We start from the raw sequence: 19,751 nt of genomic DNA, 5'->3' as shown, positions 1-19,751 counted from the left end.
AGAGAGAGTCCCCAGTGGGCTCACAACAGACAGCCATTAACCCTAATTACAGCTGTCATCATTCTATTTACTCAGAGAAAGAGAGGAATAAGCCTTCTGTACTGTACGAGTCCACTAAATCAGTTTAAATACCAGTGGGTACAGTGGTTGAGGCTTTGATAGCAACATCATGGGTAATTAACATTGGGATCTTTGCATTTTAAATGCAACTTTTCCCCTCCATTAGACTTTCCCCTCTTATGTCACTGCAGGCACTTTGAATATCAGCATTGATCCTTCTCACGCCCTGTGTTAGGGTGTCTCACCAACTGGAAAGAGTGAGAGAGAACCCTCCCCATCCACACACAAACCCTCCACCATCCCACACCCTCCTAGCCCACCAGTCTCCCTGTCTTCCCCGCTGCTATGGCTCTGTGACTGGGCTGAGTCAGCAAGCCTGTCTGGCCTGGTGGCAGGGTGTTGGCAGGAGGGTGGCAGGGGGACACTGGGGGTGGCAGCTGTAGTGGCAGGGGGTGGCTGGTGTGTCCAACAGCAAGGTGACACACTGGACAGCACTGCCCCAAGAGCCTCTAACCAGAGTTGACAACACCAGCCCTGCATGGCCCCAGCACTCAGCTCCGGTCCCAGCTAGCTGCAGACTCTGACCTCGCCCTAGCAGCAACTACAGTCCCATCCTCTGCTCTACTACCAGTCCCAGCACTCAGCTCTGGTCCCAGCTAGCTGCAGTCTCTGACATCCACCTAGCAGCAACTACAGTCCCAGCACTACCCTACCACTTTTGTTAGTGCTTGTGAGAAAGTCTCCCCTGCCCAATACAGTCATGCTGGTTCACCCTGCTTTAGGCTTGAGAAAGCAGTTTGAATGTGTGCCTTGCAGTATTGTGTGTGAGGAAGTTTGAGGGTCAGGGCTCTCTCTTCCTCTGGTCCACAGACAGGAAGCTATGGTGTGTTACCTGACTCCTCCCTGTCTAGACAGTGTGACCAGAGAAACCTGGCTTGCCCGGCTGGCCCAATCTGCCTGTTCCTTCCCTTCCCAGCAGCAATCACTAATACACATCTCTGCCCAATCAGGGGGGACATCCACCAAGACTCACTGCTTACTGAATGACAGGGGGACTTCTCCCACTCAGTCAAAGCATGTTAGTCTGGTGGTATGTGCGTGTTTGTACTGTGTGTGTTGGCTCAGCTGTCCCCTCAGTGCCCCTGCCTGTCTGAGTCTGACAGGCTGACAGCTTCAGAGAGGGAGAGAGAGATGCCAACATCCCAGAGGTGAAGGGTCACAAAATACTCCCTCTCTAACATAGTGTGAAACATCTAGATAGGAGGTCATTACGTGGGGGTCTGGCCATCTCAAAATAAGTGGTTATTATCACCTCAATATTTTCTTATTATTACAATTACATGCTTCAGAAGCACATTAAGTAATACAAGATGCCAACTGGGAGTAGTTGACAGCTATTTGGAGACTCAATGCACAGAGCAATTTGTAGCAGAGAGGCAATAAATTGGATTTGGGCCACTTTGGAATGGGCCCCAGCTAGCTTGTTGGGTATTTGGACGGGTGCTGGCTGGGCTGGCTGTTCGCTGCTGTAAATATCACTGTGGAGAGTGTGGAGGAGGAAGCAGCATCTGGGGCTTCTTCACTGTTCATCTGTGGAAGAAGCTGGTCTTATGGGCTCTCTCAGTCAGAACACTGTTCATCTGTGGAAGAAGCTGGTCTTATGGGCTCTCTCAGTCAGAACACTGTTCATCTGTGGAAGAAGCTGGTCTTATGGGCTCTCTCAGTCAGAACACTGTTCATCTGTGGTCAACCATGAGTCTAATCCAAACCGGTCTGTCCTCAAATCGTCCAAATGAATTATATGCTTTTCTGCCCAACGATTATTGGAGAACTGGCGACTGGCAGGTAATGTAATTATTCACAGTGCTTTCCCCGTTTTTAATTGGCTCTTAGGTTAACAATATGTTGGATGTCACACTGGATTCACCTGTTTGGAAAGCTGTCGCCATGGTTTCCCTGTTTGCAGGACCCCACTGTGTCAAATGGCACACATCTGTTGTGACCTGTGACTGCCTCCACAGAAGAGAAAGAGAAAGAGAAAGAGAAAGAGAAAGAGAAAGAGAAAGAGAGAGAAAGAGAAAGAGAGAGAGAGAGAGAGAGAGAGGGAGGCCTGTTTGTCACCAGGAAATCTGCTTAATGGTGCTCATTTTAGAAGCAATGTTATACATACTGACAATATGCCATAATGCTTTAGTAAACAAATCCTTCAATCATCATGTTCTGATTTAGTAAACAATTGATCACAAAATACATACCATACTTGTGAAAGGACCACAGTAGTTTGGTTCATCTTCAGCTGTTACCATTAAAACAGTATTTTCACTTGGCCATTTTAGGAGACACGTGAGAGGTGGCTGTAGTAACACACACACACCATCTACCTCCCTCCCACTCTCTCTCCCTTCACCCTCCTCTTTTATCAGACTATAGTTCCGCAGTTTGTCAGCATTAATAGGGGATTCCCTGGAAAATATTCAGATGGGGGAATACCCTCAGCCAGTTAGTACCCTCCCTCCCTCCCTCCCTCTTCTTTCTCTCCCCACAGGGGATGTGTGTAACATAAACTCACCCTCACTCGCCCATCATACACATCACATAGAACAGACTGTCTGACCTACACCATCAAGGCACTACTGCTCTGTTTCACAATGTCGTGCTTGTTCAAATGCACCGAGTATACCAAACATCAGGAACACCTTCCTGATATTGAGTTTCACCCCCGCCATCAGAACAGCCTCGTCGGGGCATGGGCTCTACAAGCATTCCACGGGGATGCTGGCCCAACTTGGCAACAAACCGGTGCGCCTGGCACCTACTACCATACCCCGTTCAAAGGCACTTACATCTTTTGTCTCCCTCTGAATGGCACACATACACAATCCATGTCTCAATTGCCTCAAAAATCCCCCTTTAACCTGTCTCCCCTTCATCTACACTGATTGAAGTGGATTTAACAGGTGACATCAAGAATGGGTCATAGCTTTCACCTGGATTCACCTGGCCAGTCTGTGTCATGGAAAGAAGCAGGTGTCTTTAATGTTTTATACACTCAGTGTATATCATAGACAGGGTTTGGACAAAATACATCACAGCATTGAATAAGATTTGCTCGTCATTGTACTCACCTACCATCTCCTCTGTTCCAGGACCTGTCTGGTGCCATAGACGACCTCCCTACAGGGACGGACGCTGGTCACAGTTCAGCCGTCAGTGCTACAGGCTCCACCAGTAGCCAGGGGGAGCAGAGTAACCCGTCCCAGTCACCCTTCTCACCCCACGCATCACCCCACCTGTCTGGCCGAGGCAGTGGCCCATCGCCCTCTCCTGTTGGCTCCCCCGTGGGCTCCAACCAATCACGCTCCGGCTCTGGCCCAATCTCCCCAGTTAGCGGCCCAACCACAGCACAAGGTAAGCCTACAGGGTTACTAAGGCAAATCATTTCACAAAAAGCATCCCTGAACATCATACCGTCTGTTCAAATCTCCTGTTCAGGTATGATGACACCCTGCAGGAAATTGATCAGAATAATGATGTTCTTTAGAAGTGGCCATTTCAAGCTGACCCATTTAGCTGATCAATGTAGTTTCCTTGGTCCCCTTTCTATTGGAAATAATTTGTCATTTATCTTCATTTTGAAAAACATTTTAGATGCACAGATACAGATGGTTGCTGTTGGCCTCTGTGTTCTTCCTTTCACAACAGGCCTCCAAAATAAGACAATAGCAGATGGCTGTGTCCCCCTAGAGGAATAGCAGAGCTTTAGTTTAGATAAACAGTGAGGTAAAGACTGGGAGTGTGTTGGACATGCCTTGGACAGGCCAGAGTGACATAAGGCTATGAGATGTGGACGTGACCCTGTCTGCCTGCCCTCCCCACCCCTCCTCGTCTAACCACAGCCTCCGCTGCTCTTCCTGATTGAGGCCTGACCGGCACGTCTGCGGCTCTCAGGCCTGTCAATCACGCTGACGAGGCGGGACAAATGCGTGAGCTCCTGAGGCAGGCGGGTTGTTCCGGGCGGACTGAGCTTGTGCAGGAGTGATTGACACTAATGAAAAAGCAGGACAGCCGCTCCCGAGGCGGACGGCAGGAAATGCTGAGAAATCCGGAGTGAGATGGCGAGACGGGAGGTGGATCTCATCGGAGGGACAGGTGTGATTAATATAGTATCAATAAATATTCTCCCATCATGCGAAAACACATCCTCATAGAGACAGGATCTTAGTCTGCTAACAGCTGCTAGGGTTTACCTATTGTAGCTCATAATAATGGCCGGAACGGAGCAAATGGAATGCTATCAAACACCTGGAAACCATGTGTCTGATACCACTGATTCCGCTCCAGTCATTACCACAAGCCTGTTCTCCCCAATGAAGGTCTCACCAACCTCTTGTGGTTTATACTATCACTTCTAATGAGAAATACCAGCACCAGGCATAATACTGTGTATGCGAGGGAGAAACACTGAGTACTAATGTTGTTGTGATATGAAGAATTGATGACTTTCTCCTTCCTAGCAGGTCCTTGTTGTGTGATTGATCGTACCTGCAACCTGCCTCCTTTCTAAACATACCAATAAAAGACATCTGCCTCTGTGCAGAATGTGGCTGACTGGCTGTCCCTAGCCCTCGAGTTCAAGGGTCACTCTTCCATATCAGTGACCTGGAGGCGCAGAGTAGCATGGTCCAGTCTGTGGAATTGTCACTGGTCAGGTCGGCTCTACTGCACGCCACTGCGCTTTGACCGTGATGTGACCGGGGCTGTGGTTTATCGCCCTCAGAAGGCGGCTGTCAGGTCTGCCTCGGTTACCGGGACAATGCACATGTCACACGGCCGAGCGCTCACGGGACACTTGTCACCCCTGACAATGGTCAGAGAGGAGAGCAATTTCACAGTGTCAGCCTTTCATCTGTCTGTCACACACACTATATATACACCTTCACACACACTCATTAACACACACACTGACTGACAGTGCACATGCAGCGCACACCAAATAAATGCACATGCTCCCACAAACACACTTACACAGGCAATATGCATGCACACAGACGCTGCACATTAATTTCGCACGGACACACACACTATCATCTCAGTGATAGACAGTACAGACAGAGAGAATGGTGTGTACGCTGCCTTAGAGACAATCACGCCTACAGAAGGACATATTGATCTTGGAGTCGTAGAAACCTCTGGTTCCCCTGGCGTCTCGCTTTTCATTTCCTCTCTCTCTCTTTCTCTCTCTCCCCCCCCCCCCCCCCCCACCCCCCCTGCAGTTTCTCAGTCTCCGTGAAGCAAAATAGAATAGACTGTAAAATGATCTTGGGTTTCCTGGCATTTGGATTCTCCTCGAGCCAGGAGGAGGCACACACAGCAAATTGATTTTCCTGTTGCGCTAGATTTGTGACAGTCATAGCAGAAATCACATTGCTCAGCACCAATGTCTCTAAACCAATTCGGAGCACCCCGCATTTTTCGGCTTCGGGGGACGCAAACGGCATTACTCTCATCTGTATGCCAGGCGGAATGGGATGCGCGTTGAGGAAATCCATCAGTCGCTCTGAGCGCACTCAGTACGCTGTGAAGGATGAGGAGAAGGAGAGACTTTGGGGCTTTGCAAGACACCCAGCGTCTCGTCACTGAACGATATCTCTGCATCTCTGTCCACTGCTGGTTATCAAAGCCTCTCTCTCTCAGTCTCTAGTCCAACATCGCAGTAGGGATGTAACTAGTGATCCCTCATCCCCTCTCTCTATGATTCTGTTCACTTTGATGCTTGTATGTTCTGTTGTTCAGGGGTGTTGACAGACAGTGTGTCCACCCCATTGACAGACAGTCTTAGGGCGACACAGCCTTTCTCCTTGTTGTCTCTCTGATCGCCATGGTGATGTAACCCTGTGTGTGTACGGGCCTCAGGGACCAACTGATGAGACTGCCCTTTGACCTCTAAGACTGTACTGTGCAATGCAGGAAATCTTTAACTTGGATTTGAAAAAGGCATCGTATGTTTGTAATTTCCACTTTGAAATTTAGACTTGATTTTCCCTTCCGAAAAATGTATCAACCCCTACAAAATGTCCACTATTTTCCTGCTATCGCAAACTAGCTCAAATTAACAAACTTCATCTGTAGTAGGAGAGTGACATTCTTTTAGGGATATTTGTGTGTGTGTGTGTGTGATGGTGTTTTTGTCACATACGCCAGATACAGGGTCAGCCATAGTAGTACGTCGCCCCTGGAGCAAATGCTGGTTAAGTGCCTTGTTCAAGGACACACCGACAGATTCTTTCACCTTGTCGGCTCGGTGATTCAAACCTGTGGCTGTGTGTGTGGAACACTGCCTCTGGCCGTCCCTCTGTCCCCTCCTGAGCCAGCACAGCACTGGAGCATACTTCCCACTGAATCCCCCTCTTCCTGTCCTATGCCTTCTTCTTTCTCCCTCCCTCCTTTCCTCTCTCTCTCCATTTCTCCACACCCCTCTGCTCTGGAGCTTGGCCTCCTGATGGTTGGTACAGTACAAAGTGGAACTGCTCTAGGATAGCCTGCCTGTTAAAAGGAGAATCAAAATGCTAGCTTGCTGTATCGGCCTTTTAGAGAAATCCCGTTCTGCGCTGGGCTGGCTGGCTGAGTGGAACCTGGAGCAGTGTGCACAATTATTTTCCTGCAGCAGGCAGCATGGTACACTGGCTGGCTGTTCTGGCACTGCCCCCCCCCCCCCCCCCCCCCCCCCCTTCTCTCTGTCTCGCTTTTACCTTAAGCTGCACTTTTCCTCCTCCTTGCCGTACCTCCCCCAGCCCAGCTCAGCGCTAGCTTAGTAATGGGGTCCATGGGAGAGCGTTTTCCCGCCCCAGCACTTTCCCCCGCCTCCTACAGGGAGCGGTAACTCACATTTGACGGTAGCCTCAGGTTGGAAAATCATTGACTTATGCTCATTGAGACCTAAACCACAATTATTGCCACCCGCTGTTTACGGCTTACAGACCCCAAAGACACACTAGCATTACCTTGCCTGTGTGTGTGTGTGTGTGTGTGCCTGCAGGGTGTATTCTACCAACCTGGGGGGGCTACTGAACAAGCCCTTCTCCCTCATTCTCCTGTCAGTCCAGTAGCACTCAGTGCTATTAATGAACTTACTCAGAACGGCTTCTGTTCATCCAACTGTGTGTGTGTGTTTGTGCGCACCTCCCTTTCATCATCAAATACAGTGCTCAGTGGGTCTGAGCTGACGGTGAATCTGCATGGGATGCACCACGCACTCAGAGGCTTAATATTGGTAACCCTGAAAAACAGAGAGGAATATGGCCACAAGTACCCATGTGTGTCTTTGAACTCAGTTCAGTGCCACGTTACGTTTGAAACTCTTCAAAAAAAAAGCTTCAAAGAAGAAACCCTCTTCAAAGAGTCTTACATTGCCCTAACAATCCTTGCCGAGGAATATTTGAAAGTTTATTGGGTTTTAGTGGTAGCATTATCTAAAAATGCATGAACTCCATTGCTTTTGGCCTTTCACTTTCTGTCGTGGGAAAAGTTGTCCTTGTTAAACATTTCAAAATGGAAATTACAATCATTTTTTATTTTACTCCTGAACCACTTCAAAGACACTTGGCTCTCATTTGTAGATATCTTATTCTCCTTCCTCTTCACAAGTAGTGGTGGGTTTTCAAACACGCAGTTACTTCCTCTCTAACTTCTGTAGTGAGTTAATGCAGCATACTGTACCCATATGCTCTTAGTTTATCCACAAACTTGGTTACGCTTTAAATTTACACTGCATCCCGTGGATGCTCCTGACCTGTGAGTAACAGCTAGGTCCTAGGTGAGAGCGATAGTGAGGTGTAAATTGCTCCTGATGCTGTTTGAGGGAGAAGGAGAGGGAGAAGTATAGCAGCCAGCCATTGTGCTCCGCCTGATTGACAGAATTTTTAATTGTGTTCTGGAGCACCTGTGGATGCCCCCCCCAACACATTCCCTTTCCTTGTGCCAGTAACAATACAGAATCACTCCTGTTGTGGAAAAAAGCCTCCAACAGTCACGTCTTTCAAGCTACCCTCCACATGCTATAGTCACTTTCGGTTAGCACAAGCAGACATGTGAACAAACACCCTAATGTTGCCAGTCATTGGTAATAAAGATGCTGTGTTGGAGAGGCAGAGGGTTGGGGGATTAAGGTAAAGCCTGCTGACATTTAAACCTGCTTCTCTCTGCAACGGAGGCAGCGCTGAGGCAGGAGGCTGAGGAGAAAAGCCTCCTGATCGTTGAATTATTAATCAGACTCTGTCTTACACGTGCTGCCAGGCCTTCTGGACTGTCTGTTTGTTTTATTCTCAGATGATTATTCAATGGATCTCATTAAAAATGAAGGTGGAGGAGAGGAGAGGAGAGGAGAGGAGAGGAGGGGAGAGGAGAGGAGAGGAGAGGAGAGGAGAGGAGAGGAGAGGAGAAGAGATAAAAGGAGAGGAGAGGAGAAGAGATAAAAGGAGAGGAGAGGAGAAGAGATAAAAGGAGAGGAGAAGAAATGAGAGGAAAGGAGAGGAGAAGAGAGGAAAGGAGAGGAAGTGATTTCTGGTACTGAATTCCAATCGTCCCTCTTCTACTTTCTATCATTTTCCTCAGATCTTCTACTTATCTCCCTACTGTACTCTCCCCTCCTCCTCCCTCTTTCCTCTCACCTCTTATCTTTTTCCTCCCCTCCATAGGCTAATGTCTCCCCCTCCTCTCTCTCTCTCTCTCTCTCTCTCTCTGTCTCTGTCTCTCTGTATCTACATAGGGATGAAGAGAGTGCAGTGGAGGATAGAGGGTGCTACTCACTATGCATGCCCTCACCCCCACAGATACACACACCACCCTCCCACCCGCTCAAACATGATGTGACAACTGTAGCCCATTGTAGCCCCCTCACCAACTGCAGCAAGCCTGCCAAGCTGAGAGAGGAGATGGGCACGAGGGTAAAGGTGACCTTGCAGAGGGGGTGTTGTTACGGGTCACTGGGACTGTAAACTTCTCTAATGTCCCCCCGATGCGACAACCGAAAATCCACCCTCCGAAAATATGTGCTGATTGTGGTTAGCCACACAAGGGCTGAGCCTGTCCACTCTGCTTTTCCCCATATTCCCCTAGCCCTCTGAGGACCGGGGACATGACTCTTCATGCCCCTCCTCTTAGTTTACCCCACGTCTTCCTCTGGCTGGCTGGTGTGTGTTCTGAGGCTCCCAGCCGCTGGTGTGGTGGAGGCTGAAGAGAGTGATGTCCTTTTGTTATTGTAGTGTTAGTGCTGCATCGAGGTTTCCCCTCCCCGGAACAGGGTGACACACTCGCTAATCGAACATTCTCTCTGCCAAGAGTTGCTGCTGGAGCAACTTGTGGTGGTGTTTGTGTGTGTGTGTGTGTGTGTGGGTTTCTGTATCTCTGTGTATGTAAGTGTTAATGTGTGTATGTGTGGGCAGGCGGGTGGATGGAAATGTTGTTTATGCAGTTTATGCAAAGTAATTACGTTGACTTAATTGGGTTTGTTTACGTGGAGTGTGTGCCACCTCCAGTCATGTATTTACCACTGTACACAGTGACCATCTCATCTGTGCTCTATGTATTGCCCTCTCTCTCTCTCTCTTCACACGTACAGCACAGAGAACAGTGCGGGCTCCACATAGGGCGTCATGTACACTGAACAAAAATACAAACACATTTTATATTCAAATATAAAAATGTGAATGTAAAGGGCTGGTGCCATTTTTCCAGGTCACAGAAATGTTCCATACACACAAAAAAGCTTATTTCTCTCATATTCTGTGCACATATTTGTTTACATCGGTTGTTGGTGAACATTTCTTCTTTGTCAAGATAATCCATCCACCTGAAAGGTGTGGCATATCAAGAAGCTGATTAAACAGCGTGATCATTACACAGGTGCACCTTGCGCTGTGGACAATAAAAGGCCACTAAAGTGTGCAGTTTTGTCACACAACACAATGCAACAGAAGTTGAGGGAGCGTGTAATTGGCATGCTGACTGCAGGAATGTCCACCAGAGCGGTTGCCAGAGAATGAAATGTTAATTTCTCTATCATAAGCCACATCCAACATGAGAATTTGGCAGTACATCTAACCGGCCTCACAACCGCAGACCACGTGTATGGCATTGTGTGGGCGTTGTGAACAATGTTGTGAACAGAGTGCCCCATGGTGGCGGTGGGATTATGGTATGGGCAGGCATAAGCTATGGACAATGGACACAATTGCATTTTATTGATGGCAATTAGAATGCACAGAGATACCGTGAAGAGATCCTGAGGTCCATTGTCGTGCCATTCATCTCCATGTCTCAAGGATCTGTAAACAATTCCTGCAATCTTGAAAATGTCCCAATTCTTCCATGGCCTGTATACTCACCAGGCATGTCACTCATTGAGCTGGTTTGGGATGATGTGGATCAACATGTTCGACAGCGTGTTACAGTTCCCGCCAATATCCAGCAACTTCACACAGCCAATGAAGAGGAGTGGGACAACATTCCACAGGCCACAATCAACAGCCTGATCAACTCTATGTGAAGGAGATGTGTTGCACTGCATTAAACAAATAGAGGTCACACCAGATACTGACTAGTTTTCTGATCCACGCTCCTACCTTTAAAAAAAAATATTCCCAGTCATGTGAAATCCATAGATTAGGGCCTTATGAATGTTTTTCAATTGACTGATTTCCTTATACAGTGCCTTGCGAAAGTATTCGGCCCCCTTGAACTTTGCGAACTTTTGCCACATTTCAGGCTTCAAACATAAAGATATAAAACTGTATTTTTTTGTGAAGAATCAACAACAAGTGGGACACAATCATGAAGTGGAACGACATTTATTGGATATTTCAAACTTTTTTAACAAATCAAAAACAGAAAAATTGGGCGTGCAAAATTATTCAGCCCCTTTACTTTCAGTGCAGCAAACTCTCTCCAGAAGTTCAGTGAGGATCTCTGAATGATCCAATGTTGACCTAAATGACTAATGATGATAAATACAATCCACCTGTGTGTAATCAAGTCTCTGTATAAATGCACCTGCACTGTGATAGTCTCAGAGGTCCGTTAAAAGTGCAGAGAGCATCATGAAGAACAAGGAACACACCAGGAAGGTCCGAGATACTGTTGTGAAGAAGTTTAAAGCCGGATTTGGATACAAAAAGATTTCCCAAGCTTTAAACATCCCAATGAGTACTGTGCAAGCGATAATATTGAAATGGAAGGAGTATCAGACCACTGCAAATCTACCAAGACCTGGCCGTCCCTCTAAACTTTCAGCTCATACAAGGAGAAGACTGATCAGAGATGCAGCCAAGAGGCCCATGATCACTCTGGATGAACTGCAGAGATCTACAGCTGAGGTGGGAGACTCTGTCCATAGGACAACAATCAGTCGTATATTGCACAAATCTGGCCTTTATGGAAGAGTGGCAAGAAGAAAGCCATTTCTTAAAGATATCCATAAAAAGTGTTGTTTAAAGTTTGCCACAAGCCACCTGGGAGACACACCAAACATGTGGAAGAAGGTGCTCTGGTCAGATGAAACCAAAATTGAACTTTTTGGCAACAATGCAAAACATTATGTTTGGCGTAAAAGCAACACAGCTGAACACACCATCCCCACTGTCAAACATGGTGGTGGCAGCATCATGGTTTGGGCCTGCTTTTCTTCAGCAGGGACAGGGAAGATGGTTAAAATTGATGGGAAGATGGATGGAGCCAAATACAGGACCATTCTGGAAGAAGAAGAACCTGATGGAGTCTGCAAAAGACCTGAGACTGGGACGGAGATTTGTCTTCCAACAAGACAATGATCCAAAACATAAAGCAAAATCTACAATGGAATGGTTCAAAAATAAACATATCCAGGTGTTAGAATGGCCAAGTCAAAGTCCAGACCTGAATCCAATCGAGAATCTGTGGAAAGAACTGAAAACTGCTGTTCACAAATGCTCTCCATCCAACCTCACTGAGCTCGAGCTGTTTTGCAAGGAGGAATGGGAAAAAATTTCAGTCTCTCGATGTGCAAAACTGATAGAGACATACCCCAAGCGACTTACAGCTGTAATCGCAGCAAAAGGTGGCGCTACAAAGTATTAACTTAAGGGGGCTGAATAATTTTGCACGCCCAAGTTTTCAGTTTTTGATATGTTAAAAAAGTTTGAAATATCCAATAAATGTCGTTCCACTTCATGATTGTGACCCACTTGTTGTTGATTCTTCACAAAAAAATACAGTTTTATATCTTTATGTTTGAAGCCTGAAATGTGGCAAAAGGTCGCAAAGTTCAAGGGGGCCGAATACTTTCGCAAGGCACTGTATGAGCTGTACCTTAGTAACATCTTTGAAATAAGTTGTTGCATGTTGTGTTTATAATTTTGTTCAGTGTAAATATACTTTAAATTTGCTGTTCATTTTCTGGTTCTGTTTAAAGTCAAAATCAAATCAAATGTATTTATATAGCCCTTCGTACATCAGCTGATATCTCAAAGTGCTGTTCAGAAACCCAGCCTACAACCCCAAACAGCCACCAATGCAGGTGTAGAAGCACGGTGGCTAGGAAAGGGAGAGCATTAGCCACACATTCCCCATATTTTGGAACAAAATGTTGTTGTCGTGAATTATTTCCTTTTTTCTCCATTGGTTCAAGCCTTCAGTAGCAGAGGGAGGTGAGGGAGGTGTACCTGTTTTACCTTCCTCTGGGTTAAATCAATCCACAAACGTCCATCTTCCGTTCCCCTAATCACCCCCACTGGTCTGTAATGGGTTTCTAATGCACAAGAGGAGCATCAGGGATCAATACACCTTGATGGCTTTGTTTATATTAGGATTGCCCTAATTACACTGCTTCCATAAGAGATCCACACAGTGATGACTGGTTCTATGTTGCACTGTACTAAGAGACATTTTCATAGGCACACATGCTCCTTTGCTATGTTATGTGGGCCTGTCTATGGTCTTTTTATAAACCCGGGACAAAGCCTTTTTAATTGACTAACCTCGGAGGAGGATGAAATGTGGATAAAGGAGAATAGAATTAGACAGAGACCGAATCCTTTACCTTTGTGTCCTTCTATAGTAGAATATGTCATTTCAGGGCAAAAACCGATGTTTTGAGAATAATAATCTCACCTTGGGCTTTGGGAAAGGATGAGGAATCCATTTCAGCCAAAGCGTTTCGTTGTTGTTAGATTAAAATGAAGGTAACTGTCACAGATGATACAGTACAGCAGCTCGGCCAATGCTTTCCCGTCAGTTTACTGAGTGGTGTTACCCTAAAACATGTCCCCTCTCTTTTTGTGCTGATAATATGTGTCTCACTGCATTCTGTCCTCCTGTGTTTCTTTACAGGGTCCCAGATGGCCCCCCAGATCCCCGTCAACACGTCGGATGTCCCTCACTCCCCCTTGACGCAGTCCCCCATGCCTCAGGAGAGGGGTAAGTCTGTCACAAAGTGTGTGCGTGTGTGTACATGCATATGTGTGTGTTTGTGTGTGTGTGTGTGTGTGCTTGCTTGCATGTTTGTGTGTTCTAGTGTATTGTGTGTGCGGTAATTGCAGATTAGCTCTAGGTTAGTGCCCACCTGTGTGTTGAGTAGAGCTGTGGATCTGGGCTGAGTGGAGCAGGAGCGGAGGGGTCTGAGGACAGAGAGTTAAGCCTCTTACAACCCTGGCTGTGGTAGTGAGAAGGCATTAGCCTCCCTCTCAGTGACACTGGCATTGTTCCCCAACACTCTCTGGGAACTGGCAGACAAAGGCAGGACGTGACATCATAGCCAGAGGTACAGGTTATTCTATAGCTGGGCTGTTAGCAGGTACAGGGGTTGGGATTGTGTACTGGAAGGTGTACACAGACACATATACACACACACACACGCACACCTTAGAGGGGGTCAAACCAGTGAATGATGTATAATAGACTGATGGCTCAGTGGGTACAGAACAAACACCTCACCAGCGGGTTCCCAGGGAGGGGCTCGTGGAGAGGTGATGTATTACTGGATGAGAGGTCAGCTCAGGTCATGGGAACCATTCTTGGTTAAACCTTAACTGTTACTGTCTGGAAATCACTAAACCTTATGTTCTGGGAGTTAGGGAGTTTTTTGAAGTGTATCCACTTCCGACTTGCTGAGTTGATTCTCATATGCAAGGCTAGTTATTGCCATGATAACAGAGGCTGACTACATACTGTGAATTACATACAATGAATGGTCCCTGACTGAGGCTTCCTCTAAACATTCTACAACGGCCAATAATGTATTGAGTTCAGGGGAAAAGGTAATCTCTTGAATGAGGCAAATGACACTCAATAATAGTGATTACAACTATAGAACTAGCCCCGTGTAAAACAACATTGTCCCTGTTGGTTTGTGTAAAGGAGGTAGGATGACTAGCATTAACATGGAGTATTATGCTCCTCTACAGCTCACCAAGGACCAGTTAACATGAGAGAGAGAGAGAGAGAGAGAGAGAGAGAGAGAGAGAGAGAGAGAGAGAGAGAGAGAGAGAGAGAGAGAGAGAGAGAGAGAGAGAGAGAGAGAGAGAGAGAGAGAGAGAGAGAGAGAGAGAGAGAGAGAGAGAGAGAGAGAGAGAGAGAGAGAGAGAGAGAGAGAGAGAGAGAGAGAGAGAGAGAGAGAGAGAGAGAGAGAGAGAGAGAGAGAGAGAGAGAGAGAGAGAGAGAGAGAGAGAGAGAAAAAAAGGAAAGCTGTTACATAAAATAAACATAAATGTAATGCTCGGCTCTGGCTTCACGTGACCCTGGAAGCACAGTGGTTAACATACTGTATTGCTTTTTAGAATATGTGAGTAAATCCCATGGTCCAAGTGGCTGCTCCTAAGAGCCGCTCTCATTTCCATGAATACTGTTGAATGTACTTTTTCACTCCCTCTCTCCCGTTGCTGCCAGTTGTTGTTGTCCAGCTAAGCTCTACTCTCTTTGCCTGCCTGCCTGCCTGTCTGCCTGGCTGGCTGGGGAGGGGGGGGGGGGGGGGGGGGGGGAATCCTTGAATGCGTTATTTTCTTTTAGCAACTGTCTGCACAATGTTCCTCTCTCCATTCCTTTTCCAAACAATTTACACAGTGTTTTTCAGAATCCATTACGATAATGGAAGCAAAACATTCGAATAATGTCCCCCTTAAACCCATGCTCGCAGTCTAAGCACTTTCAGGCCTCCCCTCTCGCTCTCTCTTCCTCCCTCCCTCTCTCTCACAGCCTCATCACATGCTCTCTCGCTCTCTCAGCCGAATAGGCCGATATGGAGGACGACAAATACTCTTGCCATCTCTGGCCTGCTTTTAACAACCCTACTCAGTAAAGAGCTGGACTATAGAGCTGTATAGCCTCTCAGTGTAGTGGATCTGTGCGTGTGTGTGTGCGTGCGTGAGCCAAGCGCAGCCGATCCATTTAAAGCTGATCCAGGATATTAGAGAAGGCCTCTATCTCTTCTGATTGGCTGCAGCGCCAGCGACCTTTACCATTCGAGGCAGATTGGAGACCTTTTCTGTGGCTTCGCTCTCAGGTTTAGATTGTAATGAAATGGCTTTCAGTGATAATAGTGAATCCCTGTGAGGATCACTTCAAATGTCAATTTGAATGGTGGAGGGAAGCTGAGCTGAGAGCCTTTTCCATGAATTGAGAACTCACAGGTCCTGGAACAGCTTAGAATTACACAGCAGTCATGGTTAAATCGCTGTCTTATTCCCCAAGTGCAATTTCTGCACACGCACACACACACACACACACACACACACCGTTTTTTCAGCCGGCAAGGTGAAACATCTTTTGATGTGCCCTTGAGCAAGGCACTTAAACTAATTGCTCCAGGGTCGCCGTTGACCCCATTCTCTGAGTTGGAGTATACAAAAAACACCTTCCCATTTCACAAATGCTTACAGTATAATACACACGTGTACATGTGTGAAACAGGACCAATATTATTGTGATTATTATAATGACACACACACACACACACACACACAAAAGCAGAAAGCCCAGTCGATTTTGTGCGTGTGTGTGTATCGGTTGTTCCCCTGGCCTCCATGTCACCCAGTCCTATCGATGTACAGTGTATCAGTATATACGGCCTTACACACAATGTACTGCCAGCTTGCCATACGAACAATCTGATGACTATCTTCGAGTAACAAAACCTAAAGACATTATAGAGGATTATAGTATTGTCAGGATCACCCCTCTACACCCAATCACAGCTTTAGAGGGAGGTTAGGAGAGAACAGATGCGTCAAGTCACCTGTTTCACCCTGCATAAAGAGTGGACCTTTAACTCCTTACAGAAAGGAGGTTTGTTTGTTTGTGTGTCTTTATGTGTGTCTACATAGGCTGCAATACTCTTAAGCACAGTCCATTGTCAGTGCTGTCTCTCTGTGGGTTCCAGGCTTTATGTCCAACATGCAGAGAAACCAGTGTGGCTCCCAGTTTGCAACACCACCACCTCAGTCGGGGCCTTCCATGTCCCCTCACCCCTCTCCTGGTCCTGGTCCTGGAGGACAAATGTACCCAGGGATGGGGCCCAGGCCCTACCCCCCGGGTGGCTCCAGTGGCCCCTACGGACCCCAGGGATCCCAGGCAAACCAGTATGGACCCCAAGGTAGGAGCACTACAGCTGTTGTTTCATTATACTTATCTACCTTTACACTATGTATGCAGTGGATTCGGCTATTTCAGTCACACCTGTTCGTGACAGGTGTATAAAATCGAGCACACAGCCATGCAACCTCCATAGACAAACACTGGCAGTAGAATGGCCTTACTGAAGAGCTCAGTGACTTTTAACATGGCACCGTCATAGGATGCCACCTTTCCAACAAGTCATTTCATCAAATGTCTGCCCTGCTAGAGCTGCCTGGGTCAACTAAGTGCTGTAATTGTGAAGTGGAAACGTCTAGGAGCAACAACGGCTCAGCTGCAAAGTTGTAGGCCACACAAGCTCACAGAACGGGACTGCCAAGTGCTGAAGCGTGAAGCGTGTAAAACCGTCTGTCCTCGGTTGCAACACGCACTAACGAGTTCCAAACTGCCTCTGGAAGCAACATCAGCACAATAACTGTTCGTCGGGAGCTTCATAAGTGGGTTTCCATGACCGAGCAGCCACACACAAGCCTAAGATCACCATGCACAATGCCAAGTGATGGCTGAAGTGGTGTAACGCTCACCGCCATTGGACTGAATCATGCTTCACCATTTGGCAACCCTACGGCCGAATCCGTGTCTGGCAGATGCCGGAAGAACGCTACCTGCCCAAATGCATAGTGCAAACTGTAAAGTTTGTTGGAGGAGGTATAATAGTCTGGGGCTGTTTTTCATGGTTTGGGCGAGGCTCCTTAGTTCTAGTGAAGGGAAATCTTAACGCTACATTTGTGGCAACAGTTTGGGAAAGGCTTTTTCCTGTTTCAGCATGACAATGCCCCCGTGAACAAAGCGAGGCCCATACAGAAATGGTTTGTCAAGATCAGAGTGGCCTGCACAGAGCACTGACCTCAACCCGTCGAACACCTTTGGGATGAATTGGAACGCTGACTGCGAGCCAGGTTTAATCGCCCAACTTCACTAATGCTCTTGTGGCTGAATGGAAGTAAGTCCCCACAGCAAAGTTACAATATCTAGTGGAAAGCCTTCCCAGAAGAGTGAAGGCTGTTATAGCAGGGATGGGCCAACTCCATATTAATTGCATTGATTTTGGAATGAGATGTTTGACGAGCAGGTGTCCACATACTTTTGGTCATGTAGTGTATATAACAGAACAGTTAGTAACGCTGGTTTACAGTAAGAGTATGAACAGGTCATGGCTCATGAGTAAGAATCCCTCTAAATGAATCCACTTACTGAGGAATGGCATTAGTATTTCCATATTCAACCAGCACTACTTGGCAGCCACTGAAGACATTTTATTCTCTTGTATTTGAGAGAAAATGTTGTGGACCTTGACATAAATGTCAACTCTCCACCCCCCCCCCCTCCTCACTATGGGATTAAGCCATTCGTCAGAATATTCATGAAGCACTTGAACTCTAGACGCTACCCATGCCTATATCATTATTGGATTAAAGACAGATTGACGTGGCAGGCCCGGCTGATAAAACGTGTTTTCTGAGCTCAGTGATGTTGTTCAATGCCATTACTGGGGTCAGTATTTTTAAGTTGCCCACAGAAATGGGTTAGTGTTTTAACTGCCCACCAACGTCATTAAAGCCAATGAGGATGTTGTCATCCTTTGACCTGTGGTAGACTTGTGGGAAACAGTAGAGAGGATACTTCTAGTCTGAATCAGACCCACATTGCAGTATTCGTACCATAGTCTTTCCCCCGTGGTCAAATAAAATTACAGAATGGTTTGAAAAAGGAGTCATAAGCTGTGTTGGAATACTCATACTAACCCCACTAACCATACTATTTGTGACATAAATTGAGTATATAGTGTGCTCATTGCTCATAGTATGGATATACTGTAGTTAGTATGCCAAATGTTCCCAGATGTTGTACTACATTCGCCAAAATACGAAGTATACAAGCAATGGACACTATTTCCGTGCTTTCAGTCCCCATAATACAATTCTTCCAAAAATGTGCGTTGCTTCACAACATTTTCAGATTGAAAGAAAATGGCGGAAAATGTGCTGCCGAAGTCCGACGAGAGCAGATACAAATTCATTGCTTTAACTAATTATGGCAAAATGTTAAGAAAATGTTGAGCAATGTATTAAAGTAATGACTTTTCAAACAAGTTACGCTACACGTTATGTTGGCTGACAATTTGTGAGCTACGCTGTCCTTTGGAACCGCATTGCATATCATTACAGCAGTATGTTAGCTAGCTACCTAACGAGTTGGCTACTAATACATCGAACTTGCCAGTATATTAACTATATGCGATCTAACTAACTAGCCAACATTTATTGACTTGATTATACACGTAATTCTTAGCTTAGCTAAGTGGTATAGTCGTAGTGCGTTCTCAATGAACATTGTGAATTCGGGTGTGTTTGTACATTTGTTCTGGCTACTCTCATTTGAGTGTGCCAGAGCACAGAATAACTGATGAATTTACGAACACTCACAACACCTGTTGAATATGGCCGGTGTCAGTCAACATTGGCAAAAAAGCGTAATTAAATTGTTGCCAGCAGCATAGTTACAGTCACCGACACTCTGGATAACATGAAAACAGCCTAACCAGCTCTGCTAGTGCGAGTAAAATGGTCAGAGTGAGGTGTTCTCTCATTTGTGTCTGGTACTAGCTAGCAAGCTAACCAACGTTAGCCAATTAGCTTGGGTGCTTGACTGCAGTTGTGAGGTCACGAACACACCCAAAGTTATAATATGTCTAGCTAGTAATTTGTTATGATAATAAGCTAGCAAGGGGTTGCATAGCAACAGCATCAACTTCCAGTAGACAGGCCTGGCGCTATTACGCTCAACTGAAAGGATACAGTTATTTTAAAGTATACTAAAATTAACTAATAGTATGTAGTACATTTTATTTTATGTATTTTTGATTTCACCTTTATTTAACCAGGTAGGCTAGTTGAGAACAAGTTCTCATTTACAACTGCGACCTGGCCAAGATAAAGCATAGCAGTGTGAACAGGCAACACAGAGTTACACATGGAGTAAACAATTAACAAGTCAATAACACAGTAGGAAAAAAAAATTAAAAGAGAGACTAT

General features: G+C 46.3%; 1 protein-coding gene across 2 annotated transcripts in view; it reads left to right on the top strand.

Moving 5' to 3' along the window:
* Positions 1-19,751, top strand: part of LOC110505402 (AT-rich interactive domain-containing protein 1B) — a 223,576-nt gene that overhangs the window by 148,144 nt on the left and 55,681 nt on the right. For both annotated transcript variants that reach the window (XM_036962211.1, XM_021584599.2), the window contains exons 5-7: positions 3,207-3,468; positions 13,420-13,506; positions 16,463-16,675. In XM_036962211.1, the coding sequence (XP_036818106.1) occupies positions 3,207-3,468; positions 13,420-13,506; positions 16,463-16,675 (562 nt within the window). The remainder of the gene's footprint in view (positions 1-3,206; positions 3,469-13,419; positions 13,507-16,462; positions 16,676-19,751) is intronic.

Source organism: Oncorhynchus mykiss, chromosome 25 (assembly GCF_013265735.2).
Source record: "Oncorhynchus mykiss isolate Arlee chromosome 25, USDA_OmykA_1.1, whole genome shotgun sequence".
Taxonomy (NCBI): domain Eukaryota; kingdom Metazoa; phylum Chordata; class Actinopteri; order Salmoniformes; family Salmonidae; genus Oncorhynchus; species Oncorhynchus mykiss.
This window is presented reverse-complemented; position numbering and strand designations above follow the sequence as displayed.